The sequence below is a fragment of the Seriola lalandi genome, unplaced genomic scaffold (assembly GCF_002814215.2).
Source record: "Seriola lalandi dorsalis isolate HSWRI2012SDOR001 ecotype SW California unplaced genomic scaffold, Sedor1 jcf7180002052131, whole genome shotgun sequence".
Lineage (NCBI taxonomy): Eukaryota > Metazoa > Chordata > Actinopteri > Carangiformes > Carangidae > Seriola > Seriola lalandi.
The window spans coordinates 241,060-268,980 of record NW_019522684.1 but is presented as its reverse complement, the minus strand read 5'-3'; the positions used below and the strand labels follow the sequence as shown (position 1 = coordinate 268,980).

The 27,921-nt window shown below is 40.5% G+C and overlaps 2 protein-coding genes across 2 annotated transcripts in view; one reads left to right on the top strand and one right to left on the bottom strand.

The window, feature by feature from the left end:
• Positions 1 to 27,921, bottom strand: part of macrod2 (mono-ADP ribosylhydrolase 2) — a gene marked incomplete at its 3' end in the record, with an annotated part of 305,651 nt that overhangs the window by 228,052 nt on the left and 49,678 nt on the right. The gene's annotated exons all lie outside the window — the stretch shown is intronic.
• flrt3 (fibronectin leucine rich transmembrane 3) lies at positions 668 to 11,124 on the top strand. Its single transcript, XM_023400107.2, has 3 exons — positions 668 to 942; positions 6,170 to 6,888; positions 7,964 to 11,124. The coding sequence occupies exon 3, from the start codon at positions 8,006 to 8,008 to the stop codon at positions 9,956 to 9,958; it is 1,953 nt and encodes a 650-aa protein (XP_023255875.1). The 5' UTR covers positions 668 to 942; positions 6,170 to 6,888; positions 7,964 to 8,005; the 3' UTR covers positions 9,959 to 11,124.

Here is a 27,921-nt window from a genome sequence, read left to right as displayed (position 1 = left end):
ATCATCAAACATTCATTACCTGTTAAAGTTAAAAAAGACTGTCTGGTATGTGCTTCACACAAAGGCAAACTTTTTGTTAGAATTTTAGATCTATGAAAACCGTTTTGGTTTACAATTGCGAAACTCTGGATTTCATTCTTCCTTTCAGAAAAGAAAAAACATTCTGTCTAGATGAAAAAGAGCACCTGCAACAGAGATAACTGATAGCTGAAGCTGAAGCTCCTGATGCCAAAAAACAAATCATAAATTATTCGGACACATCTCAAACAAATATGCAAATGATAATTTAACCAAACCACATGCCGCCAAAAAGAAAACATTACAAGAAACATTTTTGTGTCGCTCTCTCCCAACAACATGCACAAACATACTGTACATTTCGACTTTTTTCCTCTCCCTGTTTTTCTGCCAGTGAGCATTGCTTCCCAAACAGTGACTGCTCACTCATCTTAAGTGCACACATCTGACAAGGATGTGAGTGCCTTTCTCCTTTCCTCCACTCCCCCTAGTGTATCCATTCAACACTGCAACTTTCCTGTGCATCACTCAGAGAGAGAGAGAGAGAGAGAGAGAGAGAGAGAGAGAGAGAGAGAGAGAGAGAGAGAGAGACCCCTCCTCCAGATGACATCAGTGCTCTATTGAAGCAAAGCTAGAGGCATACACAACTCCACATTTGTATTGAGATCTACCCGTGCACCTATGTCCTTCCACAGCCTACAGATTTTGTGTGTGTGTGAGGGGGGGTCACCAGCAAACATAGCAGTGCTGCTGCAGATAAACTCCAAATAGCTCTATAGCCAAGTGAGTGAGAGGCGCTTTTTTGGATCTGAATTTAAATCCTCATAGCCTGGATTGGATTATTATTTTTCCCCCGTTGTGAACCCCACTTTAAGAGGATACCTGTTACTTTCCTTTTTTTTTTTTTTTTGGTTGATTATAGAGGTAAGTGTGTTTTTGCTGGTACACTCCTGTTGGGAATGCATCCTTTTCATCTTTTTGGATCTTCTTTCTGGAATTTAAAGTCATGTGGAATCCTCGGGAGTTGCTTGTAATTAGTTACATTTTCCCTTTCTTTAATTTTTAATACTCGGCCCAGCCGAAAATTAGTGGGTTTCTCTGAGGTGGTTGTTTCACAGGGTTAGTGACGCTTTAAGCGACAGTAACACAGAGACCGTGAGTGTACTTTCCTTTCAGATAACCAAATTCAGCTCTTCCCTGAGTTTATGCACGGCAAATCATTCTGCTCAGCCTGGCAGATAAAAATCAGACTTAAAGAGACTGCTCATCTGTCTCGTCATCTCAAGCCTCTCATGTCTTCAACTTGCTGCTTCGATCCTCTGCTGCCTCCCTCTTTATTCTGCGTGTGTCTAACAGAGACCACAAACACCAGATCTGTTTTCCCTCTCCCGTTTTTCCAGTCTGTCTGTAGAGATGAATCTCTTGCGGGCATACGCTAAATTTTCTTCTCGATCACATTTATACTCGGTACATGTCAAAACATGTGTTGAAGCACTCAGAGGGCAACAGGGAAAATCTAAAATCTTCTAATTCCTTGTTTCAGCTTTCGATATTCTTAAAGCAGTGGGAAAATAAACAGAGGCAAATACGCAAACTTGATAGGATTAGGGGACTGTGTGATTTAGTCTCGGTGTCGCAGCCTGAGAAGACACCCCGGCGTGCAGCTGAAATTGCAGCGCAGATCCCGCGGAGTTGGACATGAAGGGGCAGCTGGAGAAACTCCGCTAAATGCGTCTCCAGCGTCACTGTCTGCACGACTCGAAACAGCTCCTATTCATGTCATACCACAATGAAATTTACTGTGTGCAACTGTAAGCCTGTCTGCCGATAATACGGACGTTCACCCCAAAAAAAAACATCAACCGTCATATGTTGTGAGAGCTATGTGCTGCAGGGGCACAGTCATGAAGGTCCCCCAAAAAACGCACAAAATAAAATCCATGTAAGTTTCACACGCATGAGTTCGCACACAAGCAGCGGCTCATTTCACGCACACAACATGCTGTACGTTACATCAGCAACGCCTCAAAACATTTCTATGCAGTTTTAGCTACTGTCGTATTAATAAGCGTCCAGAAATAAACGCGGTTTACAGTAAGATAATACCTTCTGCTCATATGGCCGACTGACAGCAGAACGTCCCCTCCAATGTAATCTATATGATGCGAATGAATCAAAGTCTTCTGTTCGTTTCGCCATACAAACCTGATATTTATCCCATTAGATCAATGCAATAGAGTGGGCGCTTGCAGTTCTCACGCAGAGTATTTAAGCTGTATGTGTTAGTGGCAACACCAGGCCAGGGACCGTTTTTAATCCAATTTAACGCAGCCCTTTATCTCCATGAAATGATAAGGTCACCCAGGCTTTAAATATTGACTGATATACACAAGCTACAGCCTGATTTCAGTAAATCACTAATAATGGAAGCAAACCTGACTTCAGTTATCAGGCTTTGTAGTATAGCTCTTTGTTGTTCAGTATGTTTGACAGACAAAACATAAATAGCCGGTTAAACATGGCAGACATGAGGACAGACCCAATTGTCTTCACTGATGACTGCCTGAGGCAAAAGTCCCCAGTCAATTGCTTTCAGAGGGAATTCACATTGCAGATTAACAACTAACCAGGTCACTACAGAGAGAAGCTTCTACTGGCAGAAACAGTGAAGCATAAAATATGAATGACATGTGAGGAAAAAGGCAATAATAAGACATTCATAACTACCAAGACACTTTTCATATTCAACACTGTACTTTGAGGAGGCCTTATTCACTTCTATTCATAATTTATTTGGCCACAAAGCATTGTCTTTTTACCATCTATTCCAAGCTTTAACAGACAAATAATTTCAGATTGGTTACTGAAAGTAAAGGTGTAAACATGGCTGCAAAGCATAAACACTGCAGGAAAAACCTTTGCAAGTGATATGACTCAGGAAAAAACTGTAGTGCCTACCACCCCCATGTGGGGAAAAACCACTGCAGCTGCTATAGATCTCTCCTTTCAGGCCATTACAAAAGAGAGACCCCCGTCTGTCCCAGGCCTCTCTATGCTCTAAATGGGCCAGCAAATGTATCATCCGTTCAGCCCATCTAAAGACAGCGCCAGGAGGCCACATACCAAATCTGTGAAACTATGAGAGATTTTTGCCCATTTTCTATTTGCCTGAAACATGTTCTGTGTCCCTGTGAAGTCAGATGTGACCATGAATGTTCCATTGTGTCTCAGCACCACAGCAGGCCGCTGCCCGATGTCCTGACATACAACTTACTAATATGTGAATGAATGGCAGACACAAGGTTTCATTGCATACAAAAATTTACAAAAACTCACTTCAGTTAAGAGCAGAAAATCATGGAACAAAAAAATCTAAATACAAGAAATTACAAAAAGACACTACTTCTTGCTTTCGTATCATATTAGCTAGGTACACTTATATGCACGATCGTACAACCTAAAACATTTATGTTTTCAGGTCTTATTTGAGTGTTTGGTTAAACCCTAACCAAATTATGATGTGGCAGACAAAATACACTTTTTCAGACATAAATCTGAAAAAATAAAATACACAACTGTGTTGTGTGCAATCAATCACAATTCAAAACTATATTATGAATTTGAAGGAATAATCAACAGCAGATACAAACAGCATTGATTTCCCAATGGAGAACAATACTGTGGTTCAAAATTAATTCAAGGCTCATGAATAATTTAACAGCCAGCCATTACTACTTCTACAGCTCTTTCCCCTAAATGCAGCCCATGTAATATTATTCTGTATTTACGGAACTAAAAGTCATTATAATCTGCAATACTTTTGACAGGCATGAAATTGTTTCTATTTGAGATTTTCCAAAGCCTCTCTTGTGCAGTGTATGACTAGGGGGCACAAAGTCTTAGGCTCTGTTATTGCTGACTAAATGTGCATTTATGCGTGTTGAGCTCACAATGGCTATCAGTGTCCAGCTTTGTGTGAGCCTCCCACACTCTTCACTGAAAGGTAACTAGCTGTACACACACACACACAATTTTACCAGGATGCTCAATTTAACTTTGCCAGTTCAGATTAAATGAAGCAGAAGCCACTTTGACTGCTAAAGAAATCTCCTGTCTGGCCGGCGGAGCTTATTAGAACGATGGAGAAAGACATCCATCACTAAAAATGTTTAACTCAGCCCCCGCTGCTCTCAAAATGATTGTGTGCACATGAACATAGTATGTGTGTGTTGGTGGGTTTGCAGTGGTATACATTATTAGTAGTAAATGCAATAGAAAAGTCTTGCAAAACCAACTGTGTAAAGTAGAGGAATTTTTAAATTGCCTGAATAAAACATTTTAATACCTAAACCCCCTCTGCCGAGGCTAAAAGGTCCACATGCTTGCCTTGTAGCAAACAATAGAGAGGGGCCACTCTCCTGAAATCCGATGAGCGTGGAAAAAGAAAAGGAGAAAAAAATAGCAAAGCATCTTAGCCGACTATGCTCCTCGTAAAGTAAGCATTGTGCTTAGTTCAAAGCAGACTTCTGATAAATCATCCACAATATAATATAACACACCGAGGCCTATCATACAATATGCGACAATTTTTTCTTTCTGACTTTATTTACAGCAGCGTTCATAAATGAATATTGTGTTGGCCAAAGACAGGCAAACTAACTGGAAATGTTGGACCATATCATGTATGGAGTGCAGCTAGTTCTTGCTTGGTTCTCTCGATAATATAATACAGAAATGCAGAGACAATTACCCCCTTTTATGTAATGTTAAGAATTCAAGGATTCAAATCAAGACTACATACTTAACAATATACAGAGGATGGAGAACTTTACAAAATGAGGTGAAAAGGGCTATTTAAAATTGAAATAGCTTGACTAAGTGCTGCATTAAAAGTTCATTCCAACAGACAGATAGCACATATCCCTCCATCATCCTGCCATTTTATAAAACTCCATTACTGAATTTCATCCTTTTTTCCCTTGTCAGACTCCTTTATTCCAGAAGTTGGTAGAGGTCACATCTGGTGCTTTTTCCCCAGACTCTAATCTACTACTAATGTAATACTGGACTGAGGGCCCGTGTTTAGATGGAACAGAAGGGAGGGGGGCGTTATTATTAGACAGCATCTCAGGAGTTGTAATCGAGTTACAAGCCTCTCAATTCCCTAATCTTCTCCTTGTCATGGACTACAACTGTTAAATGGCTGGGCCCTTTGTTCCTAATTTACCTTTCCATGTTTTACAGCACGCCATGGCTGCCAGCAGGTCACATGGATGGTTACATATAAGGACACAAAGCTATTGTGTTGTAGGAGGAAGAATAACATTTTCTTTGACAAAGGAAATTCTATTTTTACAAACAGAAACAGCAGTCATAATGTAAAGAGAGGATGGGGTTGGGGTTAGGGGTCACAGAGAGAGGAGTTGGGAGTGGCAGATGTATGCAACACCCATCCTCTTCTCCATACGAAATTCAAATGGACCTCATTTGTCATGAGTGCTTTTTTTTAACAATGCGAGTAATTCAGTAAGCACTGAGCGGATCTGTTTTTCCTCTCCCGTGTGGAATCTGGACGAGCCTCATTTTTAAACTAGCACAGACTGCATTTTTTTTTTTTTTTTTTTAAATCACAGGACTAGTTCCCTTGTAAAACACCAAAAACTCCTTAGCAAGCGGTGAACTGGACGGAGAAGGGCATAGGGGCTCCACCCTCAGCCATTGTGTCAGGGCCTAGATCACTGTTGTCTTTCGTATGCATAGACATTCTTTCTTGTATCACTATAGAAAAGAAATGTGGTCCGTTAAAGTTACGGGCTGCAAAAGGTCAACGGGCTAAATCAGGCCCTAGAAGAAAGGGTATTTCAAAATAAGTATTCACAAAGTAATAGAGGTCTGAGTTAAGTAGAAAGCATTCCTAGATTTATAGATTTCCCCAGTATCAACATCAAGTTTCCTAATAAAACCAATCAGGGGTGCGCCGATTTAAAACAAAATGATGAAAAATGAAATTTCAACATTACGCCTGGTAATTACTTAAATATAAAGTAAATGTCTTGTATTTATCTTGAGACATGACTCTCTGTTACCTGGTGGTGATTTTGTAATAACTGAATGTGGGCACTAAATATATTTGTCTCTGCTTATTTTTCAGAACACAATCCCAGGTGTGTAGAGGGCGCAGTATGAGTCAAGCTGCAGATGCGTGAAGGAGGCTGGGCCCAGAAGGATAAGCGCCTTGCCCCGTTTTGCCCCTTAGAGGAGAAGAGAACACTGGTTATCTGCTTCAGGAAAAGGGACCAAAGCCCTGGATTAATGTGTATACAGGCTCGACAAGGGAGCAGAGGATTCTGGGTTACCTGTAGACCTGGAGTACACAAGTGAACAGGCCTGGATTGAGCCTGTGGCACAGGGGATTGGCATGGCTCAGACCAGCTTTGTGTCAACTCATCATGCCTGTCGGGCCTGATTGCAGAAAGGAGCCCTTGCTAAAGCTCACCCCATCCTCACACGGATCACTATACAACATCCAAAAAAATCTAATTTGCGGTTATGGCTGTTGAGCTTGACAATTTCAACACCCATTAGGATTTTTAATATTACCTGAGAGGGCATGCTTTGTCAGTGAGAGGGGATGCTTCTTCTACAAGCTTATCTGCCATGGTAAAGGCATTGAAAGCATGAGCCTCTGACAACACAGAGGAGGTCATCGTCCAAACAAGGATCAGCTCAGCAAACACTGACCAGGTCAGGATATCACTAGAAACCCCTTGGACAAACTTTTTCTTTCAGAAAGGATAAGAGCAAATTCAAGAGGAAATCTTGATTGGATTTTTGGTGGCTGGAAAGGATTTACCACATCGTATAAATCAGGTATGACAAATACGGATGGCTTTACTTCTTTCCACTCCGCTGACCAAACCACAATTTCTAATGAGACGTGCAGGAAGAGGTCATGGCAGGAATGCATAATTAAAGCAATAAATCAGTATTAGCCTAATTAAAAGGGAACTACACACTGATAGTGAAGAAAGAGACAGACAACCAGTTGGCACCTTCTGCTTCTCACCACAGTTTTGTTCATTTTAAGGCCATCTGCTGTAAGTTTATGAATTGTGAAATTCAATATATAGTTAATTGAAATTATTCATTAAAAACATTTAAAGTACATTTTCAAATGTTTTAACACACCACAATTACAGCAAATATCAATGGCAGTGCTATGCATGAATGAATGGATGAGGATCACAAATTTTATCTCATAGCCTCAGAAAAATGACTCCCAAAAACATGTCCTTCTTGGATCTTTATGCAAAAGACTTTTTATCAAACCTCTTCTGTGAGCAGAGATATTTCTTCACTACCTTGTAAGAAGCCAGTTAAACCTCAGAATTTGAATGGCAAAAAGCATGGGTAATGATCCAGGAGGACTTAAGAGCATGTCAGTTCCACAACAGTTCATCGACAAAGCCTGACTATGTTCACCCTCGTCGTCTGTAGCTATGAATGGCAGCCTTGAGATACAGAAACGTGTAAAACAACCAGGGAATGTTATAACATTTTATATGTCAGGGCCAAAAAGCACAATATTCAATTCACAGATTTCAGAAGTTGGAAAATTTCTTATCAAAAAGAGGAAAACAAAAAAGGCACTCCTTTTGTAATGCAGGTTATTTTTTAAACCTCTACTCGTAGAAAATCTATAAACTGGTGGATAATGTAAAGCTATCTTTGAAGCAAGCAGTTTATCTTAAAAAAAAAAAAAAAAAACTATTGTCTGGTAATCCAAATGATCAGTTCATATCAATGTAATGGGAGGAATTCCAACTGAATTCTTTCAGGAGTTATTGCAGGCAGCATTTCAAACACCCAGCAATTATGAGAACAGGAATTTGGCTCTCCTTTAAAGGCCTTGTGCATTAAATGTACCCTTCTGTCTTCTCCCCAGGGGCTCTTGAGTGATTAGACTGCCAGACTACACAGTTTCAAGATGGTGTGTCAATGCAAGGACTTTATCCTCTTCCTCATCAGGGTCGGGCTGTTGCTTGGTCTTGCTAACCCCCTGGTGACCTCCGCCTCATGTCCCTCAGCTTGCCGCTGTGATGGGACCTTCATCTACTGTAATGACCGTGGCCTGACTTCCATCCCTACTGGTATACCCCTGGATGCTACAGTGCTCTTTCTGCAAAACAATCGCATTAAGAGTTCAGGTATTCCTGCAGAGCTCCGCAGGCTCACATTTGTGGAGAAGATCTACCTTTACTGCAACAATCTGGATGAGTTCCCCACTAACCTTCCTCTTGGGCTAAAAGAGCTCCACCTTCAAGAGAACAACATTCGGATGATTACCCATGCCTCTTTAGCTCAAATTCCCTACATTGAGGAGCTGCATCTTGATGATAACTCTGTATCAGCAGTCAGCATAGAGGAGGGGGCCTTCAGGGACAGTAATCACCTCAGACTGCTTTTTCTCTCCAGAAACCACCTAAGTACCATCCCTTCAGGCCTACCCATGAGCATTGAGGAGCTGCGCTTTGATGACAACCGCATCTCCTCCATCTCAGAGCAATCACTGCAAGATCTCATCAACCTAAAGCGACTAATCCTGGATGGTAACCTGCTCAACAACCGAGGGATTGGGGAGATGGCTTTCATCAACCTGATCAACTTGACTGAGCTCTCACTAGTGAGAAACTCCCTGACATCGCCGCCAGCCAACTTGCCAGGCACGAGTTTGGAGAAGCTGCAGCTACAAGAAAATCACATTAATCGGGTCCCACCTGGGGCGTTTGCCTTCCTACGGCAGTTGTATCGCCTGGACCTGTCTGGTAACAACCTGAGCAGCCTCCCACAGGGTGTATTTGAAGATCTGGACAATCTTACACAGCTACTGCTACGCAACAACCCCTGGCAATGCACTTGCAGGATGAAATGGGTGCGTGACTGGTTGCGGTCGTTGCCGTCTAAGGTGAATGTACGTGGCTTCATGTGCCAGGGTCCTGATAAGGTCAAAGGCATGGCAATTAAAGACCTAACTACAGACATGTTTGACTGCACAGACTCAGAATTCATCCCCACACTTGAGACAAGCACAGTCTCCAACACTTTACGCCCCTCACAGCCCCAGTGGCCCTTGTTTGTGACTAAAAGGCCTGTAGTAAAAGGGCCTGACATTGGTAAAAATTACCATAGCACTACCACCTCTTCAGGCAGAAAGATTATCACCATCAGCGTGAAGTCAAGTAGCACAGATACAATACACATATCATGGAGGGTGTCACAACCCATGACTGCCCTACGGCTTAGCTGGCTAAAGCTGGGACACAGCCCTGCCTTTGGCTCCATCACTGAAACCATTGTGCAAGGGGAGAGGACGGAGTACCTGCTCACTGCTCTGGAGCCAGAATCTTCCTATAGGATATGCATGGTTCCCATGGAGACCAGCAACCTTTACCTGTCAGACGAGACCCCAGTTTGCATAGAGACAGAGACTGGTTCTCATAAATCATACAACCCAACTACAACTTTAAACAGAGAGCAGGAGAAAGAGCCTTACAAAAATTCTAGTCTGCCTTTGGCTGCTATAATTGGAGGGGCTGTGGCTCTTTTGGCAATAATCATGTTGGCACTGGTGTGCTGGTATGTCCACAGGAACGGGTCAATTTTTTCCAGGAACTGCACCTACAACAAAGGCCGTCGGAGAAAGGATGACTATGCTGAGGCTGGCACTAAGAAAGACAACTCCATCCTAGAAATACGAGAGACTTCTTTTCAAATGATACCTATAAATCACCTGCCTGTGTCCAAGGAGGAGTTTGTGATACACACGATTTTCCCACCTAATGGTCTGAGTTTATACAAAAGTCCACATAGCGAGAACAGTATTAACAACAGGAGCTACAGAGACAGTGGAATACCAGATTCAGACCATTCCCATTCATGATATTTCGCATGGACATTCGTGATGAGTGCGTTACTTAAACAGAGTGGCAAGACTTTCACAAAACACTGGATCTATAAGACTAAGGAAGCAATGTTCTGTACATTTGCCATATAATTTATATTTAAGGACATTTTATGAAGACGGAGAACGTTCCAGTTGCAGGCCATCACTGAATCATCAGTGGGTATTGTAACTAACTGCAATTCTATATTTTAGGGATTTGTAGTAATTTGTACTGTATTTCCTTTGCTTAAGGTTATCGACCAACTAAAAGAAACTCTGTGTTCTACTGAGATATGATGACTTGTCAACTGTGAAAGTGGGTTTTCATTGCTGTGTTGAACAATCAGACTTTAGAAAACCTTGTAGTATAAGCACAGGTCATTATTTTAACTTTGTGGCTGTCTGAAAAACAAAAAGGCAAAAAAATGACATGACATAAACTAAGGCACAGTTGACTAATTTGCAAAGCAGGCATGTTGCCCTCTAAAATGAGCAGTCAGTAGCTGTCTCCACATACTACAGACCAAGTATTCACCTGGTATTGAGTTCAAATAACTAAAGATGAGGTGCCATGCTTTATTTCTCTGCTTTGTTCAGTGTGTGATTTTTTTCTGTTTGCAAGGAGACACACAGCAAAGAGGCCCAAGCAGGGTTCCAGTGTTTCTGATAGGACTGTAGGCCACAGCACAGGGCAGATAAAGCACACCGACCTTAAGGAGTTCTCTGCTCCTCAAAACAAGTAGACTGGACAGGCTGACACAGAGGACCCCCCACTATTTCTATTTGTACGAGCCAACAAAGGCCAAATGACAATGGCGGCATTCTTTAGTACCATGTACCATACGTCATTCTAGTCACCAGGCCAAAAAGACGAGACATGTTGGCTTTCATTAGAATTACCACCAGACCAGTAACTCCTTGTTAATGAGTATTATTTTGTATTATTTTTCAAATGAACACACTTTTATGTTGCCACAATTTGAAGTTAACTGTTCTTTACAATTGAAAACCAAAGTGCATTGTATGCCCTTTGGCCAGTCTTGTATGTGCCTTGATCCAATGCTTATTGTATTTAGCTTTTTAAGAAACCAGTGACTTTTTTTCATACACACTTGAATATGAAAAATATTGGTCATATTACAGAATAAAAGTGGACAAAAATAGCTTTGCTCTTTCTTACCCCACCCAAAACAATACCTCTATTGTTCTGTTCAATTACTATTATCCCATCATGCTTTGCTGTGATTGCTCAATTTAGTTTTTGCTACTCAAGAGAATTCTATCTTTGTACAAATGTGAACTGCCGTGGAGTAAAAGAAAAGGCTGCTGGCGACGTGTTTTATTCACTCATATCTCAAATTACTGTCTAGCATCTAAAAATGCTTGGAGATGAAAACATAACCTACTGCATATTTATCCTTAACAAAGATCTGAACTCTGAGGCCGTAGCTCATAGCCTTAAAACCACAACTCCCCTTTCAAGACACAGTGAACTCTTTAACAATAACTCAGATACTGATCTTGAAACCCAGTTTTCCACTCCATGAGCAGTCTGCAGAGCAACATCTGCTTGAGGCTGCTGTTGTTCTTTCGTGCAGTGAAGCCATGTGTGACTTATCCGATTGGCCAGAGAGAGAAATATCACAGTAGCGTAGAAATAGGGCTGTGGAGAGATTGGACTCTAGGGTTTGATGAACCTCCCAGGCACCAGGGCAACAGAAAACTAATGACGAGCAACCATATGGAGGGTGGTACAGGCAGACCCTGCTGGGGATGCCCGTCCCTGCAGAGGGCAGAGTATATATACACTGCTCTGGGCTCCAGGCGGCACACTTAATGACATGGTTGCAGTTCACTCAGGCAAGGGCCCACGAAAAGGTACACATGCAAAAGTGGTAAAATAGCCTGTTACCCCATTTTACAAATGCATCCAACAGAATATCAAATGAAAGCTAACATAAACTTAATGCATTTCAGATTATACTCTTTAGACTCTAGCATTGACCATACTCCTACACAAAAGCACATAAAAGTATTCAGCATGGATCACAAAAAGTATCGCATACCCACTTTCACACACCCACAACCTCTTAACACAGTGAAAGCTTTAATTACAGTAAGGGGAGCCGCTAAAAGCTGCACAAGTGATCCAAACCTTAAGTATACACTAACCCTGCCCCAAACACTAAATATATATCACATTAACTTGGAATTAAAGTAAACAGAGGGTCTACTTTTAGAATACTGAAAAGTGATAGTTTCCACATGAACGCTGTCAACAGTTTTTTTTTTTTATTCTTTGACTGTTCAGCCTTAATCTTATTTGATTAAAGAATCTTGAGGGCAAAAAAGGAAATTACATGATAAAATTTTTAAATGTCTGTCATTTTTATTTTATTGCGCTGAAGTAAGCAAAGCATCCTCCTCAGAGATAATATTTATCGCACTTTCTATGGTGGCCTTCTACAGAAACATAAAGGAAACTAAATAATGTGCTACTCTCCGTTTTAGGTAAATTAAACAAAACAAAAGCCTGTTTCAGTTTTCTTAATGATATTTTAAACCTAGCTGAAAATGTGTAAGCAGAGATCTCCGCTAGTTTCATAGTGTAAGCTTCTAGCTGATGACTGAGGTCGCTCTACCAATGGTGAGAGATGGATAAGTGCTCCATTTCTTGAGCACAACATCCATGTCCAGCAACAGCAAGAATTTCTAAAATGTATCAAGTGTTATTTTTGATATACACTGTATCAATTAGATCACTTTAATTTCTTAAAATAAGACAAAAATGTTTTATGTGTCATTAGTGGGCTTTCAGGATAAAGTAAATTACTCACATGGGATTGTAGTAATTGAAGTATGCTGACCACTCTAAAGCTCTGAGAACGAGCAAGCTGCTCTCACACATTCTCTCACCTGTTTGATAAATTATAGTTTACCCAAATGCTGAAAGGAGCATGCTATTGTTGTGACTTTCACTGAGAGTAATACATTAAACAGAGCAGCTTTGTGCATTTTGGCTGACCCACGTATGAGGCAAAATTGATGAACCAGACTGCTGACGACCCTGTGTGACCTCACTTATCACTCATGACCCTTGACCCATCAGTCCCTTTACACAATTCCTTAATCACTCTTATGTTCTCACTGGGGTCAGACAAGTCTTTAAACAACCCAAGATGCTACAAGCATTTGTCTCCTGTGTGACACACACAGAACCTAATTATGTTTGTCTTTTATGTAACCCACAGATTAAAACTAATGGGGGCAGCTGCACTGTCTGCCCCAGGCTGCTGTTATTCCTATTGTAATGTACTGGTCGGGCAGCCAGTCACATTTGCATTCCTATAGATGCTCGTATCAAAGCACTCCTGGATGACCTCACTGTGGCCAGTAGCTGGGCACAGTTCTTCTCCGTCAGCACCATTAGAAAAAAAAAAAAGCACAGGCCATGTGACCCTATGACTGATTAGAGGTCAGTGAAGTCAGGTCATACTCAGTTCAAAGATCTCAAGAGATGAAAAACGGATGCATATCAACACCTGCAAAATATAGCCATCAGAGACTCTGATAGGCAACCTGTCCATCATAAGGATGCTCTGCTCAGGAGAAACCCCCTGGCATTCATTACAGAGCATTATTCGAGGGAACGGCAGACATTATGGGGAAAAACACTTTGAAGAAAAGGTCAGATGTTTAGCTAATGGCTTAATTGCCTTCGGAACCACACAAAAGGCTCACAGCATAAGGTTAAGCCAATGGGTTGATACAGAGAGGACCAATTTGAGTTTTTCTCTTTGCGATTTTCAGGTGATATGGTTTATCAACTTGATTAGGGATGCTAGGCAAGGGTGCAATTACTCATAATGTACAGTCAAAGGGAAATTGTCTTACAAAAAACTAATTATATTGAACATTTTGTTCTAAAAAGGGTTTAACACAGAATAAAAGCCCATTCTTTTCAAACTCTTGTAAAAAAGTTTGCTTCATCAACACATAGACTAGTATGCCAAAAACAACCACACATTCAAAACATTAATAAAAGGGGAGCTTGCTGTTCCCTCTCCCTCACATCCTGTTGCACACGGCTTGTACATCAAACAGACCCATGATTTAATGGCTTTGAAATGCTGAGCAGAGCAGTGCTGAGGTCAGACGCCAAACCAAGGCTCAGGGCCTCACACAAAGTCTGCAGGTTTGCCAGTATGTAAAATTTGTATTTACTGTGTATGTGTGTGTGTGTGTATTTGTGTGTGTGTGTGTATTTGTGTATTTGTGTGTGTGTGTATTTGTGTGTGTGTATTTGTGTGTGTGTGTGTGTGTGTGTGTGTGTGTGTGTGTGTGAATGAGGTATAAAAAAGAAAAGAAACTATGACTGTTTATGATCTGATGTGAAGTACTTGCTCTTTAACGTTTATCCTTTGGCATCGTGTGTATGGTTCATTCACATACATCTTAATCTCTTTGGCTCTTTATATTTATACTTCAAACATGCTGTTATCAATTCAAACGTGCTTGTGAATGTCTAGGTGTGGTCACTGAGATGCATGCAAATGAGTATCTATGCTGGGAACTATAGATTGGGGAGGTAGCCATTTGACTATTCCTGTAGAATTTTGCAACTCATCGCACATTCATGATTGCATTTGACAAGGCTCATGCTAACACATGCAAAGGTCTGCTTGTGAGTGTGCTTTGTCCAACTATGTGTAATTATGAATATTATAGCAGTTATAATTACTTGTTCATTCATGTGAACCGGTGCACATTGTCAACACATGTAATTAACACAAACAGATAATTATACTGACTGATATGCATGCAAGCAGTCACCAAAAGCCATCACCCCACTTCCTTCATACAGTTGTCCTAAGACTGTCATGTGACTTTGTCGCTCTCAGTCACAAGCACAGTCTGTTCTAACTGTAAAAGAGCACAGAGCCGAAAACAGTGCGTCCGATGAGAGATGTGTCAGTGTGAGTGATGTGCTCCTGTGTGGGGGTGTTGTCCTCTCCCCTCTGTCTCTGACCAGCTCCCCCCATCCACCAGGCCAGGACCCTCTCCATCTCTTCACATTACTCAGTGACCTGAAACCACGGGGACAAAAAAAAAATCTAACCAGCTCCTCCATCTTCTTAATGAATCCAATTTTTTGCCTGAGAGCACAAGGCGTGCACATACATCCATGGCAACTCTAAATTATCTGACATTAATACAAATTAACAAGAGCCACCACCATCAAGACTGTGCCACCCCACATGGCAGACAATGACAGTGCATCTATATCACTGTATGAAGACAGCAACTTATTCTACACCCCAAAATACAGAGTCAATAATCTCATTTAAAACAGGCTATAACCAAAACAAAAGCAAAGGGGCTGATTGGTGTCTATGCCATTACACTATGAATTATACACAATATGTTATGAAAATATCTATATAATTGACTCAGCTCTATGGCAGCCATTAATTCCTGTCCTCCATTAAGTGGTTTAAATGATCTTGTAAGAGGCCATACATCTCCTGATGCCCTTTATGAGATCAACACCACGTCCCCCTTAGAACTTAATCGACCCTCAGTCCCATTTGTCCATGAAGTCTGATGGAGGGGAATAATTATTTCATCCCTAAAGGTTCTGAAGGGTCCAACTTGTCCATTACCCCCAGCAGACCTCTAGCTCTGTAGTGGGAGGCCAAAGCTCCTCTTCGATCCATTCTCTTCTCTCATTTATGTTAAGCCAGCTTTAAATGTCAGTACAGTATTTGCATGCCAGTGTGGCTCTGTCTGCAGCTCATTATTTTCAGATGTTGACAGCCTAATCGCATGCAAGTTTAGCCCACTTTGCTAACCTAATGGTTGCTACAGCCAAGTCATACTGAACAGCAAGCCAAGGCTTGTATCTGCAGTGTTTGTCTGCAGCTGTCTTATTCACTTTGGCTATCAGGAGGAAAACACAGAAAATGCAGTAAGTTTGCATAATCAGCTGATCAGTAATGATAGGAAACCTTCCATGCTGACCATCAAACAGCACGTCTTAACCAAGTCTACTACATATCACTGATGTAACAAGGAGATCAGTATAAATTATATCAATTAAATGCTGAGGCAGTGATTCTCCTGCTCACACGCCTGACTTTGGTCTCCAAAGATGTTTCGAGGATGAAGACTGAGCAGGGCAGAACTCTACCTCAGCAGGTCTGATATTACCCTTTTGACAGCCTGACCTTCAGGCGAAAGCTCAGTCCATCTCTCCAGAGAAGTCTATCATAACCCTCATTCACTCAGACAGCCGCCTCCACACCACAGCCAGGGCTAACACATATACCTTTGCTCAACTTTAGCAATGTTTTGGTACTTCTCCAAGAGATGCAGAATTCAGCAATGTCAGCGCCTTTTAGGATTGTAAATACAACCTGTCACCATTTATCAGGGCACCAGAAGGAGAACGCAGACACTTCAAGGCCTCATTATTTTGCTGTACTCAAGCACCTTGACATAAGATCACTGCAGTGCAGCAAAGAAGTAACATCCTTGACCCGGTGTAGGCCAACAAAAGGTTATTAACATCATGTGGACTTGGTGTACTCACATAGTTTTCAGTCAGTTACCAAACTCTTGGAGACAGAGTTGGTCGAGCTGACATCAGAGGGTTTAAACACGTGAACACACTAAGTAGGCTATCTCCCACTTTCAGAAGTGTGGAAAAGTGACAGCAATGTCATCCTGTAACTATACAAATTCTGCACACAACACTGCAGTGGGTTGAGGGACTGCAGTCAGAAAATTCCCCGCAACTGCAGCATCCAAACACATAGTCAAAAACAGAAAGAAAGTTAAGAGGGAAAAGTTTGGGGGAGAAGCCACCAATGGGCAGGGCAGGGTGGTGGGATGTGGGATTAATTAAAAGCTGCTGTCACTGTGGTGTGCGAGTGACACGCAGCCACACGATTACGGAGATCTCTGTGTGAGAAGAATCTGCTCCCACAACTCATTTCCTCCCCACTGAGGGGGGGAGCAAAATGGGACCGTCTGTTGTACAAAATACCAAGAAAGAGTGAATCATTTTTCATTTAGAGGAATTTGAGAATCCAAAAGGAAAGAGGAAAGAGCAGGGATGGGGAAGAAGGATGAGGAGAAATTCCTTTGTTTTTGAATAAAAGTCTACTGAATCTATTTCAATCGAGTGGTACACTGGGATGGTGGGAGGGGGAGGTCAAAGGATCTAAGCCACTGTAATCCTAAGCTTGCAGCTGCTTAAAACCTGCTCAAGTTAACAGGGTGATGTGTGTGTGTCTATAGACACTATCACACTCATGCAGCTTAAACTAACATCTGGCAATGTTACCATATACTTTCCACTTATTTCTTGGGATGTTCAACAATCTCTTTGTTGTAAACAATATATTGAAACAATTAGTAAATCACAAAATATCAACAATTCTAAAAATCAGTTAACAATTGAAATAATTTTTCAAGCAAAAAGGCCACATATTCCCTGGTCCAGCACCTCAAATGAGAAGATTTGCTGCTTTTCTGTCAAAAATTAAAGATTTAAGATTAAAGATTAAAGATTAATCGATAATGACAACAATTATTAGTTGCATCCCTATATCATCCACAGTATAAGCTATATGTTCTTATATAAGGCTACACAGTTCCTATAAAGCCATGCAACCAGGGGAATGGCATAATTAATAATAATGTTGAACAAGTTCAAAACAGCCAGGGTTGCTTATTTTCTATATAGGAATAATGCTTGCATGATTATTAGAATTTCAACATGTTTTTCAGCTGCTACCTAGCTACCTGTCAAAATGGCTCATTGTCATGTAGCATTAGAGAGTAGTACATACAGTATTGAAAAATGCATGATTTTTGTGAGGCAGTACATAATCCTCATGTTGCCAGTAAACCAATGTTTACACTCTGTAAAACAGACTTTACGTTCTCCTTACAGACAGGTGAAGCAGCCAGCTGACAATACATGTCAGCCATATGCTGTGTTGTCCGTGTTGATTCCAGCTCTTCTGGCTGCATTTCTTTGAGGAGTTGAGACTCAGTGAATGCAGTTAGGGCGCGGTTGAAAAGTAAAATAAAAATGTCTTGGGAAATTTCAAAAGACATCCCACCTGTTCTTAGTGTTGTCAGAGTGAGACATACAGCAGACAGGTTGGAGTGCTAAAGGTTACACCACAGCCACAGATGTCATTAACAACAATTCTTATTAAAAGGTGATAGCTGCAGTGAAAACAGGATACTGTAGATGAGGAAGACAGCAATTGTGCTTATTAATTCACACTTCATGCTTCCTGTAAAAAGGCAGATAGATCTGAAAACACTTGGAGCTTGGAAAGTAGACAGCATGTGCATGTACTTGATCTCAGTTTGGTAGCTGTTTAATCAGGGAAAAATAATCACAATCACTAAATGATATCCACTTTTTTCCTCACTTGTGAGACTGTTTCCCTCCACTACCTAACAAACCAAAGATTGTGAGCACCTCACAAATTAAAGCTCTTCAGGAGTCAGATGAAAATTTAATACAACCAGAAGCTTTAAGGCTACTAATTATTCATCTTCTTTAATATGCAGACATTTCATTTAAACAAAAACTTAGGCAGAAGAGGAAAGTTTCCAGTTTCAGAAAACACTGCTGGGAATGCTGGCAGGCCCATTCTTCATTTTCTAATTATGCTGGATTATTATTAGCTAGAGACACAACTGACGAAGAAGACATACATTGATGGAAGGAGTGCACTAATGAAATCAGGAGATGCCAGGAAATTCATGTTGAGCAGCTGATGTTATTATAAAAGGATTCTACCGTTTGTGGTGCAGAGGCAAACTTGGAGCTCAAGAATTTGCTGGAAAATACAAAAGATGCTGAAATAATGAAAGAATTTACCATGTTATTTATTTTTACTATGACATTGCTGAGCTTGAGGCACACACACTCTTTATTCGTACATCTGTCTACCGCATATTTCCTGTGTTACAGGGCAGCAGCATACGGCCAAATGTTCCCAGACTGGTGCTAATGTGACAAGGGTGATGGCTTTTGTGTAGAGTCACCAGAAGTTGTCAATGGCACCACGAGCTTGGTCATTAATCACCCAGTCGCCCAGTTGTGCGCATACATGACACGAGGGCAGGGTTGCAATGGAAGGGGGTTGAGCCCTGTAACATGGACTCTTGCCCTGGGAGCCCCAATGGACTTGAATGAAGAGGTCCCACCCATTCATAGTTACCAGGTCACTAATCAAATTATGTTGATAGCCGAGGATAGCACACAGGACAACTGAGTTCATCCCTCACCTCTATTGTCTCTCTGCTGGGGCATCACTGGGGTCTGGGATAAATAAGTAACCCCTTTTCTTCTCAATTTATTTGAATCCCTTCAAATGAATAGCGTGCCTTGTGAGAGAGGCATGAATTAAACACAACAACGAAAGTAGGTAATTTGGAACCTCTGACGACATAGCTGCCACTGCAAGAAAAACTATGCAAATGCAAATCATCAGCATGAGCCAGATGGTCATAGTTTTGGGCAAATTCACTTAGTCAGGCATAAATAATGTCTCCCATTATAAATATGGCCAATGCATTATTGGACTACACATGAAAAAGGGATGCTGAGGTGAGATCTGTCCATCCATCACCGGAGGTGATCATTTGGCTATATGTCCCCTGATGTGACTAAACACAAAACCCCTTGCACTATATGTCAAACAGGACTTTGTGTGCATGTGGGCACTTACATGTGTGTATGTCATTCATGCATATACCACAGCCCCAAAGTGCTCCAGTGCCTTTGGTGTGTAGCATTTTAATTAATCCCATGATGACAGAGTGGCTCTGGCAGGTTATGTATGTCTTAGGGCTGGGGTGAGAGGGTAGTAAGGAGAGAGGAACATGACAGTGGGGTTAATGCCAAACCCACCCAAAGGCATAACACAGTGAGCAGCAGGTCCACTCTTGGACAGGTGCTCCTTCTGGGGTCACCCGCCAACTCCCTAACCACACAAAGCCACCGTCTGTCACCACAAATCCGACCCACATGGCCAGAAATGGAGAAACACATGGCCGGAGTTGACTCTGGATATTGTTATGAATTTCTAATGAATAGAATAAAACCAAACATTTACTTATATTTTAGCCTCTTCTATTAAAAGTAAGAAATTTACCAGTTGGTGGTTTGCTTATATTGCCTGTTCATTTCCCTGGTTCCTGGTCTTGTCCCGAGGTGCAGTTACTTTGAGCAGCTTTAATGTGTATTTGACAGAGCGTAGAAGATGTATTATCACCATTGGTTTCTTTGCTTAGTGAAATTTGTCATTTCAATGACCATTTCAGCTCTTTCACACAAAGTGTGATTTGAATATAAAGTTGGCCATACATTTAAACCATCTAAAGAAATCCTTGAGAAATGCTAACTTTCTTTGAGGATGATTAATTGAAACTTTTAATATGGCGGACATTGTTTCATGCCCTGGAGTGGGCCAGAGTAGGTGACTGCACACGTTGGCGGTGAAACTGTGGGCTGGCTTGTCCATGCTTAATCATGTCTAGCCACAATACTAAACACTGTGAAGGTGAACAGTGTGACCACGTCCCAATGAGAAAATTGTATTTCAGAGTCAAAATGACAATGTCTTTAATCGATAAATCCAATAAATACAGAGGAATTCGTCTTGGTGACAAATTTCTGTGAGGAGAAATGAGAAATTGCAAGGTTTCACAGCACATACAGACACAGTGTAAGGTCAACAGGACCTCATCCACTGTGGACCTATGCACAATAATATTAACCTTACTGTGAAGTGTTTCTGCACTTTTCTTATGCCTTATCTGCCCAACAGCAGCACGATTACGACAGAGTGCATGAATGCCATTGCCTTTTTTCTCAAAAATACATTGGGTACTCAAATGTATAACATCTGCCCTCCAGCCCTCAAGGCTGTTGTCCGTCTGGCTTTTAGTCTCAATTTGAAATATACATGGGTCAAGTGCAATGAGGCCAGATATTATAACAGAAAAATACATCAATATTACAGGGCATATGGCAACATTCCTAGAGAGTGCCAATCAGCAGAACAAATGGCTGAAGCATTGGCTGAATGCTCAACTGGGACAAAGGGCTTCATTGGATGCTTGTCATTTAAGAGACAGCAATTAGCAGGTTTTATCGCAGATCACAAAGGCTGCGGAAAACGAGCATGGTTCCTCACCTGGCAGCTGTGATATGAGCACCACACAGAGTGAGGCATCTTTTGTTCTAAGGCTTAGGTGCTCGAGTTTACAATATTGTGAGAGTGCTTCTTCCAGACTACTAGCACAAGATCATATTATTAGCAGAATCAGAAGAATAGGAAAAGGTAGAGACCAAGCACAAGATGGACATAGGAGAGATTAGAAAAGAAAAGAAATTAATTGTCAGAAAGGGAAACAGACACAGTGACAGACCATCAAACAAAGAGAATGAGTGCAAATCCAAAGAGGCTAATTTGTGCATAAGTGGTATGGGCCGCAGAGACTTGAGGAAACATCTAATTGCAATTCATCCAATTTTGGGAGTGAAAATGAAATTGGATTTATTTCCTGTAAATTAAACTTAAACAAGACTAGTTTGTGCCAAAAATGTTGTTTCTACATGAAAATAGTTCCCAGAAATGATGAAGTTGCTTGTTGTTGGGGTACTGCAAGGACAGCCAATAAATAATAGGTAAACTTGTTGTAGCGAGTTTTGGAAAAAGTTGTGTGGTTTGTTGTGGTTATAGGTATATGGTATGTCAGATTATGTGAAAAGCCATTATACCATTTTTCCCCACATTTACTGGGATATTAAATTACTTGTTACACAGCTGGTGGTAAGTCACAGCTATTGTACCAAGCACGCTGCCAACTACCCATCTGATAATGATGGTATGCAATCAGCTAAGTCATAAAGACTCACCATTTTGTTATTAGTGATATTAAACATTATTAGACACAGCCCATTGTCCATGTTTTAAAATCAAAATGACACAGACTGCTGTTTCTTTCTTGAGGAAACCATCTTTGTCTGACCGTAAATAGTGCAGACAAAGCTTGCAAACAGCATACCAAGAATAAAATGAAAAAAGAACAATTGAGAGAAGGAGATGTGAGTATTTAGTTTTACAACCATGCAAAGCCTCCCTTCCTGACTCTACCTGTCAAGAAGAGAGACTATGTACAACCTACCAAGGGATGTTTGTGTACATGCATTTTGCGTGGGTGTGTTTGTGTGAAAATACACAAGTGAGCTCACACTCAGCTCAGGGAGAAAGGATGACAAAAGATGCTAACAGATGAGAGCAGTCATGGCAGCCGCCACATACAGAAAGGGAAGGAATAATATGGATACTGTGACAAACATACGCCCCAGTGGTGAAAAATGGCTGCAATACAGCATTTATATAAACCTGTGAAAGCACACATGGTTATGTGCCCAACAAGCAAAGAGTGATACATTAAATCAAGGAATAATGGAAACAGGACCACATGTCCCTAGTGATGGTCATTCTGGCTTCACCCTCCAGGCATGCACCCTTCAAAATGTTAAGCTGGTAATACATTAAACTCCAGGGGTTTATCTTACCACTAGGAGTTCGCCTAAATGGCAAGTTCCTAGCTAAGAGTTTCCTCTTTTATCCCTCTATTATTCCTCTATGTTCTGACCTATTCAAGAGATGCTGAGATCACCTTTTACTAGAGATTGAAAAGAGGTCTAAGCTAAGAGAAACAGTTGACCTTGTTTCTATGGATGACATTGTGCTTCATGAAAGTACTCACTCATTATGCTCTCAGTGACTCATTCATAATTCATCATAATAATCTAAGAGTAATGAAACATATAATTACTGCTGCCGTATTCACTATTAAGGTGTTGTGTTGTTTGAACATGAGTGCTATCTATAGCACCAGCTGCACCAAGTAGTTCAGTCATGGCTATGAAGCTAGTAGCATTATACTCTTAAAATACTACTACTAAAATAGAACTACTAATACTCTTAAAATAAATTTCAATACATTTTCAAAAGTTTGACATTATTGAATCAGACCGACGGTTGACAAGACTGCAGACATTAGGATTTCAGTTCTATTAAAAATTACAGTATAAGTATGTCTGTTATTTTCAAATCTTTTTTGTATATCGCTTGTTCAAAATTTGTAGTCCAATCGTATAAAATATATTTACAAAGAAATGCAGCAGTGTTTCATTTGGTAAATAATGAATGCTGGGAAACACACATACATTATATTTAACAATATATTACAAAATATAGTGCCATCTTGGAAATACAACCAAAAGATTCTGTCTTAAGGAAAGAAAAATAAATGGGTCAAGTTCTTTCTGGATTATATTGTAATAGAAAGTATGAAACAAGCTGATGAAAAGTGTGGCCTGCTCAGCTTGTTAATATTAGTGTAGTATATTAGTGTAAACCAGTGAGGGAGTCTTTCATTTATTTAATACAAGCAGCAGATTGAATTCTCTTACTGATTTCTTTGTCAAGCTTCCACCTTAGAGCATGTCCACCACTGGCAGTAATTCTAACAATATACTATGTATTATTTGACATATGCTTTATGCTTTTTACGATATTATGAATTGCTTCAGGAAGTGTTGCATTAATAGTGTAACATCAGAGTTTGGGAGTGTGTTTAGTATAACACAGATTATCATTATTATTTTCAATTGTTAGTAGTAGTAGTAGTAGTGGTATTTGTATCATTATCATTGGACAATTTGCAGCACCCAACAGCAAATATCAGGAAATAGGACATTTAGGACACTAACCAGACAGAGAAATGTAGGACTAAATAAGTCACTATGAATACCTATTTAATTTATTACATCAAGCAGTCAGTACTCCTACATTAAATCTGGAAAATGTTTAATGCAGATTCCATGGGCAGTCTTTGTATTTTCATTATTAATGTGGGCTCTGTGATTTTGATGGCGGTCAAAAAGTGAGAGTGAGACTGTGTCCAAATGAAGGTGCTAATACTCTAATTGGGTTAAGATTATGTACCTGATGAGGCCATTTCATAGTCTGGCTGCATGTTAGCTGACAAACTTCATTAGTCTCAGCCTCCAAAATGGGACTCAACCTGCATGGCCAAATGGTTATCAAGTGCTAAGAGCCATGCCAGGACCTGTGCCACACACCATAAACCTCAGATATTAATTAATATCAGTTGTTCACAGATTTTATTGGGTGATGCCTTTTTAATTGACACTTGCTACGACTGACAAATTCATAAGGTACACTTCGCTGTAGGAGGGCAAAAAAGACAAATTAAAGTCAATTAGTTTGAGGCAGATTGAAAGAGGAGATGGCCATGCAGATGAGAGAGAACAGTCAGGCCACAAGAGCTCAGGCTCAGACGGAAATCCAGACTATGGGGAGACCCTGTGTCTGCCAATGTGAGATAAGGACAGCACAGAGACTATGGCGCACTGCCCTGCACTGTTGCTGTAAAAAATGGAGTGGAGAGAAATGGCTAGGGTCAGTCCTGCAACAGGATCAGTTTTAAGAAAGCTCTATTCCCAGAGAGGCCCTCTGATATGTGTAGAACAGGCAACTTTTGTTCTTTATTTACATTCTTCCTGGATTGGCTGGGATGAATTATGAAGTCTATTTTGGTTTGCAAGGGGGTTGATGAGGAGGTTGGCCAAGATGCAAGTGAAACCTCAGAGGCTTTGAGCCCCAGAAGCCGTAGTTTAAGAGTGTATTCGCCTAAGCAAGAAGCAAGAAGTTCGTGCCAACATGGAAAAACGGGATGAGAGTGTGCCTGGCCTCAGCAAGGGCCTCAAGGTCAGCTGGATGGAGAGGACGGATAAAAAACCCAGAGCAAAGCTTTACAGGTGTTCCCTCTAACACTATGACTTTTCACATGCATAGCATTTGGGTGAGTGGGAATAGCATGAATGCAGCAGGAAAGCTGTACTAACAAATACAAACACGAGACTGCCAATTTCAAGATGAAATCTCTGCCATGTCCTTAAAGGGCTCTTTGATGGGTTCAAAAACCCTTAAATCATCCTTTCAACTAAAGAGTGCATTACTCTTCTGAAAGTATTATGATCACATCAGCATAGGCTACAATATCCTTGGTAATAAGTCTACAGTGACTGGCTACGCACATCAAACTCAAACTGACAAGACACTAAGCTCAGGGCTACAAGTTGCCAAAATGAAGATTTGAAAAATTCTTTACATGGATAAAATCCAAAAGAGGCTTTGGCAGTACGATGTTAAACAAGACAAAAAAAATGTAAAATACCAGTAAAGGACTAATCTATCATCAGGGGATGATGAGAATGGGCAAGAATGTCTTGTACTGACATCTGTTAAATTGAAATATTTGGGCCTGCTGGCAAATGCACAATAAAAAAATAACAGCGGTGCTGCTTCTATCAGGGGTACTTTACTGGAACTTACTACTTTATGTCCCAAGTTGAAATCACTGTCTAAAATTTTCAACATTTTTTCCAGCATTGCATTCTATAAATCTGCATTTATTTTTTTGAAGAGGACATGATTTCCTAAATTTTTCCATGTAATCATGAAAGATTTAAAATAATCAATAAGCTATCCTTTAGCAGAGGTGCAACAAGTGAATAATGAAATGGTATTGTCATTCTAATACAGCGTATGAACTTGCTAATTATGTAATTTGGATGTACAAAATAATAAGCTTACAGAGGCCGTTCTAAAACTGAGGGATGAGTTCATGTTTTTAATGTATTGCTGGTTATTCACATAAACCACTCTGTGTCCAGTTTAAATTAGTGAAATATGCAAAAGAAGAATTAAAGTCATTGCCCATGCCTGTGGTACCTGGCTTTAATCAATCCCCACCCTAATGAAAACTACACCCAGTGGCTCTACATTGTTAGAAATGAAAGATGAAAATTCAATACTTTGTCTGTGTTCAGCTTCATCTCTGAGTCAGGGACAATTAAAATCAATCGGCATGACTTCAGACAATGTGGAGTCAAATGAGCAAAGTTTTGACAGTAAGGATTCATTAAAAACACTCACTGTAACAACTTAATAAGCAATGTAGAATTAATACAGTAGATGGGGAATAGGTTGATGTATGAACCATGATATGATTTTTATATTCGTGGAAATTGCAACACCTATCTTGCCATCAAGAAGACATCGAAAAATCTTATCACAGGGCGCACCGGTATCAAACATAGTTAAGTGCATAACATATATCAAGGCTGAATCATTGCCACAGAGGCCTGGGTTCGAATCTATCTTGGGTCCCTTCCAACATTTCATCCCTACACTCTCCCCTGCTTTTCCTGTCTCTCTCTACTGGCTCTATCACTAAAAAACAAAAAAAAGCAAAAAAAAAACAAAAACAAAAACAGTCTCTTGTTTCCCTTCCCAGTCACCCAATTAGTCTCTCTAGGTGACAGCAAGGAAGATCATTCTCAGGGCCACTGCTCATATGCAGCTCCAAATCTAACCATGGGTCTTTCACCGTTTATCAGCCCAAGTATTTGAAGGAGGTAACAACAGGGGAGAAGCAGTGTTACTACAGTTTGCCTCATAAAGTGTTTCATTATATCTGCAAGAACCATTAGGTAATTTATTCATGATGCTGGTATTATTCACAAGGTTTGACAATATTATGAACTTTCATACTTTTAGAAATCCAGATTTATCTTATAACAATTTGTTATTGGCTAAAACAAGCATAATGAACTGAAGGGAGTGTGAGTGTGTCTGATCATTCTTGCGTCATGAAGTGAATGTGAGTACGTGAAGCAAGACTGATATAGTGATGTGGATGGGAGCGTATTAAAAGCTGACAGCTGCTGTTTGGATTCAAACAGTCTCAGACAGTCACAGGTTTCTGTCTCATCTCTGTTTCTATCAGAAGTTCATACACAAAACAAGACAAAGATTCTACAGCCACACTTGTGCCTCTGTGAGGCTGTGCAGCACTCTTTTGAGCTATATGCTGACACCAGCATGCTAACATGGTCACATTGAGGTTGATGTAGGTATAATGTTTACCATGTTCAACATCTTACTTAGAGCATTAGCAGACAAATATTTGCTAGTTAACACTAAACATTAAGTGCAGCTGTTAGTTTTGCAGGTATTTGGGCACAGACCAAAGTAAAGGACTAATTAAAAATCTGACCTCATGAGGGCACTACACGAAAAGTGAAGGATTGATCAAGTCATTACCATTCATCCATGATTTTATCAAATTTCTGGCAATCCAACCAATAGTTATCAAAAAACTAAAATATTAACCTTATGGTGGTAAAAAAAAAAAAAAAATTCCGTGCCAATCCATTCAGTAGTTGCTGAGATATTTCAGGGGGCTCAAAGTAAAGAGCCAACCAACGTTGCCATCCATAGAGCCCCACTGCTAACATGGCCGACAACACAGAGTATGTGGTGTTTTGTCCTTAGGACAGCTGTTTGAGCACACACAAACACAGATGTACATTCCATTTATAGTACTGCATGTTTGCCAGCATGTCATGATAACACAGGCATATAAAACAGCACAGCAAATAGAATTTAATCATGAAGCCACGCTATTAATATAGAGATGATAGTAACTGTACACAGTGGGATGTTTTGAAACCGTGTTTCATGCAGAACAAAGATTCAACAAGAAGGGAGGCCCTGAGGGTAAGGACCCAGAGCACAGTGAGAGGAAAGACACTCCTGGTCTGCTCCATAGAGTCATTAACCTTTTTCCAGCAGGGAAGGCCACGTGCTTTCTTCTTTCATTCTATTCACACACTTCATTAACAAGCTCCCTTTCACAGACTAATTCCCGTTTCAAATTTGCTCTTTGTTAATTAGAAGCAGGTTTAACCTCACAAAGAGCTTCTATTGTGTTTACTTTTAATAATATTGCCCCCATGTAAATGAATTAGCACAAAA